Source organism: Sinocyclocheilus grahami, unplaced genomic scaffold (assembly GCF_001515645.1).
Source record: "Sinocyclocheilus grahami isolate Dianchi unplaced genomic scaffold, SAMN03320097.WGS_v1.1 scaffold654.1, whole genome shotgun sequence".
Lineage (NCBI taxonomy): Eukaryota > Metazoa > Chordata > Actinopteri > Cypriniformes > Cyprinidae > Sinocyclocheilus > Sinocyclocheilus grahami.
In genome coordinates this window covers 199,534-217,706 of record NW_015505833.1, presented here as the reverse complement: position 1 = coordinate 217,706, position 18,173 = coordinate 199,534, and the positions used below count along the sequence as shown (strand labels likewise).

At 35.4% G+C, this 18,173-nt stretch overlaps 1 protein-coding gene across 1 annotated transcript in view; it reads left to right on the top strand.

Annotated features, from left to right (window-relative positions):
• The first annotated feature begins 6,990 nt into the window (after positions 1-6,990).
• The window catches only part of LOC107558638 (neuronal pentraxin-1-like), a 15,371-nt gene continuing 4,188 nt past the window's right edge, over positions 6,991-18,173 (top strand). The window contains exons 1-4 of the mRNA XM_016242297.1: positions 6,991-7,095; positions 12,087-12,904; positions 14,242-14,698; positions 16,564-16,814. Of these exons, the coding sequence (XP_016097783.1) occupies positions 12,314-12,904; positions 14,242-14,698; positions 16,564-16,814 (1,299 nt within the window). The 5' untranslated portion in view covers positions 6,991-7,095; positions 12,087-12,313. The remainder of the gene's footprint in view (positions 7,096-12,086; positions 12,905-14,241; positions 14,699-16,563; positions 16,815-18,173) is intronic.

Here is an 18,173-nt window from a genome sequence, read left to right as displayed (position 1 = left end):
ACACACACACACACACACACACACTCTCTCTCTCACACACACAACACACACACATCACATCTCATATCTCATTCATACACCAACACTTCACTTTTAATTCCATGAATACAATCTCAGAAGTGGCATGTGCAAACAAATGCTGTTAGACCCTTTTCTCACGTTCCTTTTGACTGGACAGTATTTTTGTTGGTTTTTAAATTAATTATAACCAAAAAAAAAAAAGGTTCTTCTGTGTCATCACTGTGAATTGGAACCTTTATTTTTAAGAGGGAAAAATATTGTAAAGAAGCTTCATTTTGCATTTACAGTTTTTCTCAATCGATCCGACACTTTTCTCCAAAGTAATGTAATTGCTTTCAAAACAATGTACACAGCCATCTGAACACATGCTTATCTTAACCAAACTGTTCAGCTTGACTTTTTCTTGTAAAGCATTTATTTAAAGTAAATATTAACATCAAGTGTTTTCTATTGATTATAAAACATATCCAGCTATAGATGCACAAATACACTAATGAAAATACATGTTTGTTGTAAAGTTCTTCAACGGGGATATATAGTGCAATGCAGTATATAATGCTGTGAAAAAGTGTTTGCCCTGATCTGTTCTGTTGTTGTGTAGATCTAAACGAAATACAACATAAAACAAAGGCAACCCGACCCATCAGCCATGTGAAAACTAATTGCCCTTTAAACTTAAAATCTGGTTGTGCCTCTTTTAGCAGCAAGAACTTCTATTGTACTTGTACTGTTTTGTCAATAATGATTTTTCTCTTGAGGACTAGAATCAAAATGTATCTCTAAATCCTTGTTTCAAGCCCTACAAGAATTGTACATTCAATATTGTTTACCAATTTTTCAGCGTTTTGGATTTTCGGAAAAAAGCTTTTTTTCCCCTCTTGGTTCGATTCACATGACACTTGGCATGCATCATCCCAAAACCCTCATGATTGAAAGTTTTCTAAAGAATTTTGGTTTATCAAAGTTATAAGCCAATTAAATGGCCTGACATTGCCCATTCTGACTATTGGACCTATTTATTGTGTAAATTGTGCTTTACCTACAATCCACATAGACTATAGGTCATGAACTTCATAGGGGACATACGTCAAAAACATGTTACAAATTATTCACAACTCATTTTTGTGGAATTTACTATGTTCTCTATGCACAAGATACATGAGGCTGTACTACATTTAGTGAGAATTTTTGTACAAAACGGCTTATACCACTTTAAGAAACCTATTTTTCAAACTCATCCTCTGGTTTGCAGGACATTTGATTTGCACCATTTTGACTCGAGTTGAATTGAATTGTTTAGCTGATATGGGCTGATGTATTTTGGGGTTTGGCTCACTATGACTAATTGGTCTATTTCTTGAAAACACAATATACAAACCTCACAAAACTTGGTATACATGAAAAATTATTTAAAAACACAAAATGTCAATGAATTTATGATGCTGGGGGTTTCTGCAGTTTCTAAATGATAAGTCATTTATGTCAATGTGAGTGACAGAAAAAAGGCTGTAATACTTGTCCACTAGAGGGCGACTAACCACAGGATAAGAAATATATATTAATGTTATTGAATTGAATACATATTTGTCTGAAAATAACAATATTAACTGAATATACTGCTTACTAATTAAAAATGAGTAGACAATATAATTTGTATCTTAGTGCTTTGACAATGATGATCGCTGTGTGCGGTTATATTTTTATTTATTTATTTATTTGCTTGTACTTTGTATTGAGCTGTTATCATCATACATAGTATTTAAAATGAGTATTGAAAGTATTTTAAAGTAACTGAGTAATTTAAAAGTATTTTAAAATAAGAAAAATTGAGTCTTGAAGTTCAGAGTGAACTCTGCTGCCTTCTTGAGTTTGGATCCAAAACTTCAGCCTTAATATTTTTTTGTGTGATTAGCTTGAAAAGTAGTAAGCTGGCATAACAGAAACGTCAATGTTTTATATGCTGTGATGCAAAAGAAAAAAGAAAGAAAGAAAAAATTGTTAAAGTAGTCAGATGACATCAAAACACTCTGACAATAGAAATAAACTTCAAGTGCTGGAGAAATTTTTTTTTTCTTTCTTTCTTTCTTTTTTAATATATTTATTATGTTTTTATTTTATTACATTAATTATATTTAGCTGCTGTTTTTTTAATTTAAAATAAATTGGGCAAAACTCTCACACACACTCTCTCTCTCACACACACACACACACACACACTCTCACACTCTCTCTCTCTCTCTCTCTCTCTCTCACTCTCTCTCTCTCTCTCTCTCTCTTTTTTCAAACAGCATCCCAAGCTTTTATCGCACATGGTATCAGTCACTGCATATCCTACATAACTAATAAAAATCACAAATCATATGTAGGCTACTTTTATTTCAAATAAAAGGAAAATAAGGTGAGTCGAATCCAAGCAGCTCTAAAAGATTCTAGAACAGTTCTGCATCCTTCTGAAGGCTGTGTTTGCGGTTGCTTTGACCTTTAAACGTGAATTACACAAACACAATGTTTAGTGTACTGTCTCTGGAAAAAATATCAACAGTGATTGATTAGCCTTTATTTATGTATTGTAGACATTATTACTAAGCAAAGCAAAATTTGCTGAAATATCCATAACATACAGTATAAGAGTCTCTCTCTCTTTTCAAACAGCATCCCAAGCTTTTATCGCACATGGTATCAGTCACTGCATATCCTACATGACTAATAAAAATCACAAATCATATGTAGGCTACTTTTATTTCAAATAAAAGGAAAATAAGGTGAGTCGAATCCAAGCAGCTCTAAAAGATTCTAGAACAGTTCTGCATCCTTCTGAAGGCTGTGTTTGCGGTTGCTTTGACCTTTAAACGTGAATTACACAAACACAATGTTTAGTGTACTGTCTCTGGAAAAAATATCAACAGTGATTGATTAGCCTTTATTTATGTATTGTAGACATTATTACTAAGCGAAGCAAAATTTGCTGAAATATCCATAACATACAGTATAAGAGCACATGGTTTATCTGTCGATCAGATGCGCGTCAAAGTAGTGTTCGTTATTATAGTAACAGAAGATCAAACCATCATTATAAAAAAACTACTTTCATTATGTCCAGATCACGAGAAAAATAATCATAATCCATGGCCTCTTAGGACTTCTGTATGTGACAGCAATAAAGGTAAAAGGAATTGCTATTATTTACTTAAACACAAGATTTAGACGCTTAATTGGACTGTTGAAAGGCATTTAAAGGCACAATGTGTACGATCGACTTTCAGCCTCATCCTGCTTCATTCTACTACATTAATAAATCATTAGCTCATCCATGAACATGATTTCTGCCCGAGTCCCGTCGGATTGCGTCGGCTGTGGGGATGAAGACCACAACTCCCATGATTCCACACTCAGTTACGGCCTCATCAAACTACACCTTTGTCTCTTTGTTTGTTTTGAATACGCGCTCTCTAGGGGCGAAAATGACATATTGTGCCTTTAATTAACATTGAGCACAGTGTCATCATGGACACATTGAGCTGCAGTATATCTATGCACATTTATTAGAAGTATTTGGATTCTGATTGCAGCTATAGGACATACATGGTTTCTGAAATATATCTAAAAATTCACAAATACACCAAAAATGATTAACTTTGGTTGAAATATCATAAAAGCATTATTTCTAAATAATCACTCTAATCATCTCTGTTCCGTGTTGTGACTCTCTACATCTACATGGAGACAACAGTAAATTAACACGGTAAGTTCAGGAGCCTGAATTTTTATTACAATAAAATCAACATGTGTTTCATTTGAAAACATCATTAAATCCCTGCATTTCTGATACTGGTCTTTCATGTTTGTTTCTTCCATGCTTGACTCTCTTCATCTACATGCCACTGTTTGAGTGCACCGATGAAATCAATGGAACCAATGAAAAAATGTGAAAGAAAAGTCATGTGGCAGTCATATAAAAGGTAAATGCTGCTGTTTACTTGAACACAAACTGTAAACTCTTAATCAGAGTGTTAAACTGCATTTAAATACACACAAACTTATGTTGAAAGAGCATATAAGCATTATTTCCAAATACACTGGTTGTCTCTGTTCAATGTTGTGACTCTCTGCATCTACATGGAGACAAAGCTAAATTAACACGGTAAGTAACCCACATTTTTATTACAATAAAATTAAAAATGTGTTTCATTTGAATACATCAGAAAATCCCTGCATTTCTGATACTGGACTTTTATACCAGTTACACCAATGGAACCAATGGAAAATGTGGTAAGAAGAGTTAAATTAACACGGTAACCCAACTCTTTATCCCAAAACCTAAATAGCATGCACTATTCAACAATACTGACTTCAGTCTTGTCTATACAACACAAATATTATGCCATTTAGTGGTACAGCTTTGAAAGTACACCTTTTACATGTAATTTATTCATTTACTTATTCAATAATTTGTTCATTTTATGACAAAATATAGATTTTAAAATCACTCGTCGGGAATGTGGCCCTTATGAGTTTCACAGTCTCAGTGTGTTTTTTCCACTGGTCCGTCTGTCAGTATTTGTGTATTCCAATGTAAGCCTGTTGTGCATGTTAACCGGGCCTAGTAACCGGATGACTCTCTCTCTGTCTCCTCTAGTATCAGATGGAAGTGAGGACATCATCTTTCTCAGAACTCAGCAGACAGCAAACTGAGCTCCTGGATGTCTGCGCTGCTGTCGCTCTAGTTGGCGTCCTGCCTAAGATTAAAGTTTTTCCAAAACACCCATTAAACTCATTCAGTCTCAACATCCTGAAAAAGACTGATTTAAATGTACAGTAGAATTATAGGATGGAACGGGGTTAGTTGTCACGTGGGAAAGTTGTCAGATCCAGGGCGATGTATTTCAGTAACTAAAGGTCCAGTTACAAAAATGCTTGTTTTCTCTGTAAGTGTTTTTAAAATAATAATAATTCAGATGTGTTATAAAGAATACAGCAAAAGCATAAATATTATTACAATTTAGAATAACCATTTTCTGTTGTAATATATTTTTACAAATGTAATTTATTCCTGTAAGCCATTACTCCAGTCTTCAGTGTCACATGATCTTCAGAAATCATTCTAATATGCTGATCTGCTGCTAAAGAAATATTTCTGATTATTATCAGTGTTGAAATCAGTTGTGCTGCTTCATATTTTTTGTGGAAACTGATACACTACCATTCCAAAATGTGGGGCAAGTAAGAATCTTCTAAACCGTCTGTTACATTGTTTGACCAGGAGGGTAATTAATGAGTCGCTAGTGTGAGCCAAAGTCTGTCCTGATCACCTTTCTCCCAGTCTTTCTGTGCTTTGTGTATGTGCATATTCCCTCTGACCTCAATCAGTGTCCATCTGTCTCGGTGGCCACTGCGCTGGATTCTGCTCAGACTGTAATTAGGCCGGTTATCTTGTTAAGACCCATGACAGCATGTGGCACAACATGTCCTCCAGAGAGGAGGAAAGACTCCAGGTCCACAGTCTGAGGAGCTTCATGAGCAGCAGATGCAGCATGTGCAGCATGCAAATCAACAGTTGTGAAACTGACGATGACTAAGAAATGCTTGGTCACTAATCAAATGTATCAAATTTGTGACTCTTTGCACAAATCAGAAGAAACTCTTTGGATTGGATCATCATCTCAAATCATGCAAAACTACACTCTAAAAAATGCTGGGTTAAATACAACCCAGTGCTGGGTTAAATAGGGACAAACCCAGCAATTGGGCTGTTTTGATCCAGCGGCTGGGTTATTACTCAGAAGGTTGGGTTAAACATTTAACCCAACCGCTGGGTCAAAACAGCCCAATTGCTGGGTTTGTCCCTATTTTACCCAGCACTGGGTTGTATTTAACCCAGCATTTTTTGGAGTGTATCATCAAGTTTTGTTCATGTTGCTTCAGTGCTGTAGACATTACAATTATTCATGTTCAATTTGTATTTTACATTTACAATTATGCATTTAGCAGATGCTTTTATCCAAAGCGGCATGCAAAGAGGAACAAAAGCAATTTGTCACAGATCATATTACACTCTAAAAAATGCTGGGTTAAATACAACCCAGTGCTGGGTTAAAAAGGGACAAACCCAGCTATTGGGTTGTTTTGACCCAGCGGTTGGGTTATATTTAACCCAGCATTTTTTAGAGTGTATAGTTGACTAAAACTAAAACCATAAAAAAATTACTCAAAACAAAATAAACTAAAATAAAATAAATAAATATATATATAGACATATTTAAAAAAATATTAAACTTTAACTAAAATTAACATGAAAAGAGAAAATATAAAAATGTAATTTAATTTCAAATACCAATAAAAACTATACAGTTATATAATGGTGAAGGATCTACAAATAATTACAATGAAACAGCAAGTAATACATTGAATTAAACATGAAATTTTGAAGTAGAAAAAGTGAAATAGTATTTTCTTGTAAAATATGCTATTAACTATATAAATCATTTTTTACAGTGCATCTAAATGTTCAAAGAGCCAACAACATTCATAATATACAATGCCAGGTTTATTAGACAAATAGATTAGAAAATAAACTGTTCACTCAAATTCTCATGCTAATAATGTAATATATATATATATATATATATATATAAAGATTAAACTATACAAATGCGAAACAGAAGCATTTTCACTAGTGCTTTCGGATCACACTGTCTGTTGTCTACTTTGATAACAACCACACTTGTCAAATCTAAAGGTCTTTGTAGCGCATCCCAAACATTTCCTCTCGTCATTTAAACACAACAGTGAAACTGTGATGAAATGACTAACTGCAAGCTCTTGAGGCCTTTAGACTGGTAAGATAAGACTTGTAGGATAAAAAGAAACTTTAATTGCAGAAGAGAAGAGGTAGAGGTGGAAGAAAAGAGGAGGAGAGGAGCGGAGGGGAGGCACGTATTAAAGAGACTTCTGGATTAAGTCCCTTACAAGCTGTTTGGTGACTGAGCTGGACTAGCAGCACAGAGACAAACCTGCAGGAGTCCACAGGTCTGAACACAGGACTAATGATGTTGCTACAGCATCTGTACTGTTACTGTAAGTCTCTGCTTCTAACAGATGCTTCATAGATCTCTCGCTGCTTGTGTTTGATTTGTCGATTGTGGTGTTTTGTTGAGATCTGTAGCACAGGTAAGGAGATGGAGATGATCTGATATCTTTCTCCAGTGTGAATGACACTGATGGACGTGCTCCGGTTTTCTGTGCGTCTCTTTGTATCATACTCTATATGATTATATTTCATGAGCAGTGTCTTAAACAGAGAACTTAAATCGGCTTGCTTAGCTGCTTATTTTCAGAGAGTCTATGGTTTGTTCATTTGATCAACAGATGTTCATGTCTTAAAACTCGTCAGATGTTTTCTTTATGAATTGTGCTTTGGTTGCCGTTGTATTTGAGGAGTTAATGATTAAAACATTTGCATTAATCACAACTGTAATACTGATTTTGTTGGTATTGTTAATATCTCACTCAAACAGTGTAAGAAGCTTCCAGGATCTTTCTGGTCTTTTTAAGAAAAAAATTATAAAGTTTATATCTCTAATCTCTCTTCTTGTGCACTTGCACACATTCAATACAATATAAAAATAAAAAAAAAACAGTAAGTGCCGGAAAAAAATACTTAATTGTACTTAAAGAGAAACACTTTCATGGCTAAGTTTCTTAACACACTTAAGTACACTTTTAAAAAGTGTGTTTGTAAGAGTGTCAAATTAAATGTTTTACTTTAAAGTACATTTTGAATGTTTTAATAATCTTGTGTTGTGCTTTAAAGTACACTTATTTTGATATGTTGACTAACACAATAAAGCATATGCTGATTATAATTTTGAATGTAGCATATCATTCAGTAATACATTTAAATTTACAACAATAAAAGTAATCCTACTTAAGTAGGTCAAAAACACTCTGAAGTTCGTCTAATTACATTTAATACAAATTAAAATTGCAATGCATTTTCATTTAAATGTCAATAACATGCAATTAAGTGTCATTTTCAGAGTGTTATTAAGTTACTTCTCTTCCACGAGGTTAATTGCATAAATTTCTCTGACAGGTTTTCTTTTAGCCATGATTCTGAATGTATTTACAGCTGTTGTAGCACCGTAAATGCTCTCAAATATCTGAGAAAAAACATTAGAGATATTTAAATGCAAGATGACATATTTCACATTAAATACATTTTGTGTTATGACTAAAGCAGTCATTTTTTAAACTAACAGGCATTTGAAGATCCAGATGGTTTTTTGCTAGACTAGATACGGTTGCTAATACAATTTTTATGGATTCAGCAGAAGGCGCATTAAACTGCATTGTATGTGTCTGACTTAAAGTTCTGCCTTCATTCAAACCCGACAATCAGGCTAATCGTGTGCATTTAGACAGGAAGATAAACCGAGATGAAGTGCGGATTGAGAGAGACTGGGGAAGCGGCTTCACGCTGTTCTCAGCGGCTGCCATCTGTCTCGCTTTCTAAGCTTGTGACACGCATGACCTTCCCGCACACACATGTGCACGCAAGCACACGATCCAGTTCTGGTCATGCAGTTCATAACTCATGAGTGAGATAGCCTTGCTGTATATGAGTGGCTGAAGTTGTAAAAAAATGACCGTGAATTTAACGGTAAAAGACTGTAAAAATGCTACAGTAAAACCTGTTAAATGGTTAACGGTAAATTCCCCTGCTATATACGGTGAAAAACTGTATTGGATATTACATGTATTGGACATACATTTTACAGTAGTATACTATTTTTGGAAGTGAAAAAGACGGTATAATTTACAGTGAATAACCGTAAATTGACATTCCCAGAATTACCTGCGTTACATTTCAACTTTGATGTTTTTTGTTGAAATAACTATGTTTCTTCTGTAGTTTTTTCTTATCAGTTTTGTATGTTAGGGTTGTGTGTTACACCTAATGTTGTTAAATGAATGTTTATTGCATTATTTCAGTTTCATGTGTGTTACTGTGATGGTGTTTAGTGTTTGTGTGAATGACACTGTGCACCTTCTATATATGTTATTATCTAAAAGCTGCTTGTGATGGGCTTTGTTTCATCACGTGACTTTCTCATCACCTCCTGCATTTGGTGGTTATCAGTGTATAACAAAGCTACAAAACAGATTTCAGTACTTCAGTAGGTTGGTATATTAACATTATATCAGTTAATGAAATTACGGTATTTAACTGTAAATTTAAGTTAAAACCGTAAAACCTAAAATGTTGCTACCGTATTTTTTACGGTAAATTTTACGGAATTTGTTTTACAGTGTATGTGCTCTTATTTTTCATATTGTTTAGTATTGAGGTCAAGTGTACTTTTTCTGGTTTCATCAAAGGTTGCCTGTCTCACGGCAGAATCCTTCCGCGATCGATGCGAACCACTGACAGATGCACTGACACAACCGCTACGAGACAAACCACTAGACAAACGTAGTAATCTAAGTTATCCGTTACTGATGGAGAGATCGTGAGGCCTGGACTTATTTGAATCAGAATTGTATAAATGTCAGTCAGGGATGAGCAACATTCTGGCTCTCTTTCAATTCACAAGAAGGAGTTTGAATGGAATTGGCCAAATTCAACTCGACGTTGAATTGAAGTTGGAATTGAAATGGCAGAAAGAGTACTCAAGGGCAGGTCAAAGACATTCAGCACATAAGTTATTAGACGTATTTCTCAAATTCAATAATGTTGCAACTGTTAACAGCCATCAAAACAAATTTGAATTTTGCCAGAAAGCATCACAATATTGTTTGCATCTAAAAAAACAACAACAAAAAAACCCTTAAACAAAAAATTGGATGTTGAATTGGATTGACAGGAAGAGGATTTTACTGAAATAAAATCCAACACAAGAATTTCCATAGTAACAAACATTAACATTTGGTAAAATACTGTACAATTTTCTCTCAAGTTCAATAATGACACGACAATTAACAGCCATCTCGACAAATTTGAACTTTGATAAACAGGATCACAAACGTCCACCACATTTTCAGATAACTACACATAAATACTGACTTCAAAATTGTAATCTATTGATTATAAATTGTTGTTTGGCATCACTTAATAAATGATGTATTCTTCCAGCATGATCCATAAAATTCAACTTTAGTAAATATAACAAAATACATACAAATGAAATGCAAATGTCTATTTCTATCATTTCAAACATTGATTATAAATATATTTTAATGTGTCTGGTATTGCCCCAAATGCTTATCGCACATGTTTGTACTAGAAAGTTCAGCAGGATTTCTCTGCATTTCATTCCATTTTAAACCTACTTTATTAAATTCTATTCTGCATACCAATACTCTACAGTTGCACTCAACGCTCCCTCTCTTCTTTAAGTTGTGGACAGTATGAAACTCCAGCTGCCTTCCTGCCAGCCATCAGTCCAAGCACTTAATTAATCCAATTAATGGGCAAAGTTCAGCAGGTAGAGTAGATAGAGTACAGACCCGTCTCTCTCAAACACACCCTAATCCTCTGCAGACCCTCGGTGACGACTCTTTCCTTGATTTATCCTCATTAGGAGAGACTCTGACGTACACACTTCCACTTGTAACTCAGTAGCTTCAAGGAACTGATAATCCCAAATTACAGGTTCTTCAGATTAGTCTGTGGGTTTCTGAGATTCTTTGAAATATCAGTAAGTAAAAAATTCATTGAAGATCAGGATCAGTCACATCTTAGTTTGGGGACCGATTCTCACTATGAACTTTTAAATACGACTTTTGCCTCAATAAACTCCTAGTTAGTAAGGTAGTTGTTAAGTTTAGGTGTGGGTTTTAAGGATTAAGGGATCTAAAATATGCTCATGCAGAATAAGGTGTTAATATGTGCTTTATAAGTACTAATAAACAGCCAATATGCTAGTAATATGCATGCTAATAAGCAACTAGTTAACAATGAGAACTGGTCCCTAAACTAAAGTTACCAATAGATCTCCTGTGGTGTCCTGTTTGGTTAAAACAGGAGTCTTTATTTTTAAGCAGAAAATAGAAGTAGGGATGGATGGCATGATGGTATAGTCTGTACTGTGCAGTGGTGGAAATGTATTTATGTGCCATTTATAATATGTTATTCCTTGTGTATTAATTGCACTCGCTTAAAACAGCTTAAAATTTTATCAATTGCAACTGAAGTTGTTGTAATGTCATAGGTCATAAGGGTCATAGACCTTGTGAAAAAGAAGTGCACTTAATTGTACACTGAAAAAAACGTTTCATTCATCCAATTAAAAAATGTAGGGTAATGATTCACATCTATATTTTTTAACTTGAGCCAATGAAAAATAAATAACTTGCCCTAAGGCAATTTTTTTAATTGGATGAATGAAACATTTTTTTCAGTGTACCAAATGTGCATTTGTAGTGTACTTCAAATCTTAGAAGTATATATATATATATATATATAAACATTTTTAATAAAAGACTGCACTTGTTTCTTTACACACATTAATACACTTTAAAAAAAGTGCACTTTCTAATAATGTTAAATTAAATGTTTTAAAGTACATTTTAAATCATTGTTTTAATAATCATTAGTTGTGCTTTAAAGAAGTGCACTTATTCTGATGTGTTGACTAACATACTAAAGCAAATGTAAAGTACCTGATTATCATTTTAACTGTAGTGTGTTATTTGATATTACTTTTAAAGTTCATATAATTTAAATGCACTAAATTGCAACTTCATCTTTACAAATGTGTAATTACAAATATATTGAAAATACAAGTTTCAATAGAAATGACATTAAGGTATATTTTAGTTTACCATAAATGCTTGTCAGTACATTCATCAGTAGCTTTGACCATAAGACAAAAGGAATTATGCAATTACATGTAAAGATATAATAAAGTTCACATTAAGTTGGTCAAAAGAGCAATTTAAGAATTTAAAAGTTCATAGTTTAAATTAAAAGATCCTCCTGTCTTCTGAAAACTTATAATGACAAGAGTTTTCTTTCTTTCTTTCTTTCTTTCTTTCTTTCTTTCTTTCTTTCTTTCTTTCTCCAGGCTTTAGATGAGCCTCTCCGAAGAGCCAAGAGCAGACGGATTACATGTAAATGCACATGGTCTCTGAGCGGCTGATGATCTTGGAGAGGAGGAGGCTGAGAAAGACACCGTAAGCAGCAAAAGACAGTTTTACAGGATTTAGAAGACGAGACAGATACGAGTGTAGACGGACTGCTTTAAAACTTCAAATAACTGAAGGATAACCTTTAAGCATTCATCCAACAAAAATGCATCCAGCAAGCTTAAGGATGAGTGAGTGGCTTTTCTCCTTCTTCTTCTGTGCCATCTGTTTTTCTGTGTGTGCTGGGACAGGAATGCCGGGTTCTGACTACAACCCTCATCCTCGCTTCATCTGCACCCCCATTCCCTCTGATGCCGATCCCGGGTGCTTCCCAACAGCGGGCGGCCCCGGAGCCGGACACCACGGCGGGAACAGCAACGGCTGGTGGGGAATGTCCGAGGAGGCCAAAGTGACAATCCTGCACCTGCGGGAGAGTTTGGTGCAGCAGAAGGAAACCATCCTGGACCAGAGGGAGACCATCCGAGAGCTCACCGCCAAACTGAACCTGTGCGAGGGCTTGAGCCGCACACCCGCACACCTGGCCCATCACGCCCATCACGCCTACCCCACGGCACCCGACACGGCACACCTCGGGCTGGAGCTGGGTCACTATGGCGACGGGGTCGGAGGGCATCATGGTGGGAAAGCTGCGCTGAGCGAGAAGCAGGTGACGGGGGAGATTCCTTCAGCCTCGTCCACGCCGGAGCAGATGAGCAGGATGCTGCAGAGCCTGAAAGAACGGCTGGACAACCTGCAGGTAGACATTTACATGCATTTCTATAGCGTTTAATACAACACAGATGGTTTCAAAGCTGCTTCAGAGTAACGAACAGGAAAATAACAGTGTTAATGTTGCAAAACATCGTCAAAACAATATTGCCATTATTCCAGTCAATTTAATTCAAGTTTTGCTGTCATCCGATTTGATGTGTTTTTGCCATTTTTATTCGTTTTTGTTGTTTTAAATATGTCTATATTGTTTTTATAGTATAGTCAATAGTATAGTATTTTGTAGTTTTATTTATTTGAGTACAAGTTAAACTAAATGAAAATGAGAAATGTAAACTAGCTAAAATAAAATAAGTTTTTTGGAAGTTTTATATATTTTATTTCCGTTAACATTTATTTTATTTAAAGTAAAATGTTTTTATGGTTTTAGTTTTAGTTAACTATAACAACCCTGATTCATATAATATATAATTAATATATATTGATTATTAATAATACAGTACAAGGGATTTTTGATATGCAATCTGAACAAACTGAAAAAAATGGACTTAGTTCTGGACTTCAAGGTCATAAACTTGGCTGTTTGCGGACCACTGGAAATTAATGAGAAAGACCCTTAAAAAACTATTTTTAAAATAAGTTTTGAATGGAATCAAGTATGAAGTCATGTTATTTTTCTTCTTTTTTTTTCACCAGATGGCAGCAGTCTTGCCCAAATACATGATATATTCTTATATTGGCTTTATATTACAACTCAGAAGTGTAGATTTTTACTGTAGTGAATGTACATGTAAATACGATCTGAATAAGATCTAAATAAAAATCAAATAATCTAAATCTCAAAAGAAGTACAACATTGTATTGTTACTACTTTATGTTAGCGATATACTATTTCATTAAAAAAGCTACACTTTTACTGTTCTGGGTGAAAAAAATTACCCCCAACAGCCAAGGGGGGCAATGATTAAGAGGGGCAACAAAGATGATAATAAACCTAAAATAACCGAAATCCCCCTAAAGTGCATAATTTTATTGTTACTACCTCAATGAAGTTAATTTTATTAAACAACAACAACAAATACACTCAAAAATTATGCCAACAACCAAGGTGTGACCGTTTTTGAAACTGTCAATCAAAGTGAGATGAAGCTGACGGGACACTGCTTCTCTTGCTTTTAAACATGTGGTGTAGAAATGTGTTTCATCAGGGTAATGAAAATAGCCCTGGTTGTCAATTTATCAAATACTATAAGATATGAGGTGCTTTTTTTCACAGCAAGTAGTTAGGAGCCGTTACCAAGATCAGCAGCGTACAGTACAGCTGTGCGCAGGCCTTTTCTCAGACTGCTGTGGTTGTGTTGGCAGACGAGAAACACCTCCACCAGCTACTCCAGCTCGCTGAAGAACCTCCTGCAGAGGAAGATCAGCGCTCTGGAACAACAGATGCAACACCATTCTGCATCGCTAACCAGCGGCGCTCACACTGACCATGAGGATGATGACGGTCACCATGGCGACGCTCACGACGACCACAGCCATCATGATGACAGAGACCACGACGGCCATGACGACCACGGTGATCCTCACGACAACAGCCACCACAGTGATCACCACGACGACGATCACCATGATGACAGCCACCATGACGACAACAGCCACGACAACGGACACCAAGACAGCAGTCACCATGACAACAAAGTCTCCGAACATGGCTTCGAGAGGTTGTCTTATAACCTACAAGGCCACGGAGAAGCACAGAGTGGAGTTCACAGCAAACTGGACGCGGTTCTCAGTCAACTGCAGCATAGGCTCACTGACACGGGTAAGGGCGAATTTAGATGAACTCTGCTGGAAAACCCTGCTTAAGACCACTTCAGCTGGACCAATCAGGCCAGTTTTGGTCCTTAGATGCTCTAGATTGTTCATCAGCTGGATGATGGACCTGATAGTTCTTGGTCAAGATGATTAGGGCTAGTAGACCATCTATGAACAGTAAAAAGTTAGATACCATGTTCTAAGTTGGTATGAACTGTTTTTACCTTTTATCAGCACTGTAAAAAAAAATCTGTAAAATTTACGGTAAAGAAACGGCAGCTGTGGTTGCTGGAATTTTACTGTAAGAAATACGGTAGCAACGTTTTAGGTTTTACGGGTTTAACTTCAATTTACAGCGTAAAATTTACGGTAAAGAAACGGCAGCTGTGCCGGAATTTTACTGTAAGAAATACGGTAGCAACGTTTTAGGTTTTACGGGTTTAACTTCAATTTACAGTTAAATACCGTAATTTCATTATCTGATATAATGTTAATATACCAACCTACTGAAGTACTGAAATCTGTTTTGTAGCTTTGTAATACGCTGATAACCAGCAAAAGCAGACGGTGATGAGAAAGCCACACGATGAACCAAAGCCCATCACAAGCAGCTTTTAGATAATAACATATATAGAAGGAGCACAGTGTCATTCACACAAACACTAAACACCATCACGGTAACACACATGAAACTGAAATAATGCAATACACATTCATTTAACAACATTAGGTGTAACATACAACCTTAATATACAAAACTGATAAGAAAAAACTAAGAAGAAACAAATTTGAAATGTAACGCAGGGAATTCTGGGAATGTCAATTTACGGTTATTCACTGTAAATTATACCGTCTTTTTCACTTCCAAAAACAGTATACTACCGTAAAATTAATGTCCAATACATGTAATGTCCAATACAGTTTTTCACCGTATATAGCAGGGGAATTTACCGTTAACCATTTAACAGGCTTTTACTGTAGCATTTTTACAGTCTTTTACCGTTAAATTCACGGTCATTTTTTACAGTGAGGGTGCGATTCGTAAAAAAAAATTAGTGAGAATGTCTTCATTTAAATTTTAATGTAGAAATTTAGACAGTGCTGGGTAGATACTGTTACTGATTATAAATTACATTGTAGTTAGTAATCTAATCTATTCGATTACGTAAGAGTAGTTTTGGATGTCTTTTAGATTACTTCTGACCTAACTCGTTTATCACATAATTTTAAATGAAATTATTTTGTACCATTTTGATACATAATTACACAAAGAGAAAGAAAATAAATTCCATTCTTTGTTATCAACTATATGGACTGCAATTATAGATGACAATACACCACGGTTTCCTGAAACGGGTTCGTGAAGTAAAAGAGCAAATGAATTAATTATGAATAATTTACTGTGTGAATAATATGTAATCACGCAAGTATTTGTAATCTGATTATGAACACTTTTTAGAATCTGGTTACATAATCCAGATAATAATGCAGACATGAAATCAGCAAATTTAGAAATACAGTGTAATTAATATAAAATCAACAGTAAAAAAACTAACAAAAAATAATTATTTAAGATGAATTAACTAAATTAAATTAACTTATTGTCTTTAAATTTATTTATACAATTTACAGATCCCATAAAGTATTAAGACAAGCTCTCAACAAAAAAAAATCATATATTCTGACAAATTTGCATTGTCTTCATTCCTCCTTCTTTGAGTCTGGATTAGACTAGTTACACTAGGACTTATCTTAGACTAGTCTTATTTTTATTTTTTTCTTCAAGACTGGTCATAACTTCAAAAATCAGTAATATGAATTGGTAGATTCATCTAATCTAAAAAAGTAAGACCCTGGTTATCATCTCGGCAGGCTCTAGAGAGAACAGCAGACCCACGGAGGCTTTCCAGATCGGCTTCCCCATGAGAACCAACTACATGTACGGTCGTGTGAAGCACTCGCTGCTGCACGAGATCTTCTCCTTCACGCTGTGTCTGTGGATGAAGGCTGGCATCGGGCCGGGGCTCGGGACGCCCTTCTCCTACTCCGTGCCCGGACAGGCCAACGAGCTGGTGCTCATCGAGTGGGGAAACAACCCCATGGAGCTGCTGGTCGATGACAGAGTGAGTGAAAGAGAGCAAGGAATGTGCACATGATTCATAAAGGAATGTATTGAAAAGTTATTTTTGCATTCTAGCTACAGTTGAAAAGTTTGGGGTTGGCAAGATTTTTTTCAATGTATTTGAAATAAGTCACTTCTGCTCACCAAGCTTGCATTTATCTGATCAAAAGTACAGTAAAAAAGGTCAAATTGTGAAATATTATTTCAATTTGATAGAAGGGATGTCTGTTGTAATATATATTGCAAAATGTACTTGATTGCATCATTACTCCAGTCTTCAGTGTCACATGATCTTCAGAAATCAGTATAATATGCTGATTTGCTGCTGAAGAAACATTTCTGATTATTATCAATGTTGAAAACAGTTGTGCTGCACAATATTTTTGTGGAAACTGTGATGCATTTTATTTTTCAGGATTCACAGATGAATAGAAAGTTTAAAAGAACAGCATTTATTTGAAATAGAAATATTTTATAACATTAACATGGTCTTTACTGTCACTTTTGATCAATTTATTGCATCCATGCTAATTGAAAGTATTCATTTTAAAAAATAAAAATAAAAATCTTACTGACTCCAAACTTTGGGACGTAGTGCAATCATAATAGTGGGCCTCTTTAAGACTTTAAAATATTTTGGGGTTTTAAAATTCCTTCAGCTCTCCTGTGATTTCCTTTAACTGTCTAGTTACAGCTCTGTTAAATAATAGTCAATATTGAATACATTTCCAGGTATCAAATAAGACTTCACAAATCCAGTAGGAATTTCAGTTCATCCAGCAGGATCTTATTTGAATCGTAGAGGATTCATATTTGATCCCATCTGAAACACAGAGGATTAAATTATGAAATAAATTCCAAATATGAGCTCAGTTCACATTCCTTAAAGATTTTTTGACTGATGACAAATGAAGGACAGATGGTAAAATAAGAGGAGAGGAACAACAGAAAACAAAGTTTATTAAGTTGAGTTCTGTGTTCTGTGTAATACAGGACATAATCTTGCTCTTTGTCCTGATCTGATCTGTGTGTATGTGTGTGTGTTTGTCTGTGTGTATGTCTGTGTGTGTGTATGTCTGTGTGTGTGTGTGTCTGTGCGCGTGTGTCTGTGTGTATGTGTGTGTGTGTGTCTGTGTGTATGTCTGTGTGTGTGTATGTCTGTGTGTGTGTGTGTGTGTGCGTGTGTCTGTGTGTGTGCATGTGTCTGTGTGTGTGTGTGTGTCTGTGTGCGTGTGTCTGTGTGTATGTGTGTGTGTTTGTCTGTGTGTATGTCTGTGTGTCTGTGTGTGTGTGTGTCTGTGCGCGTGTGTCTGTGTGTATGTGTGTGTGTGTGTCTGTGTGTATGTGTGTGTGTGTGTGT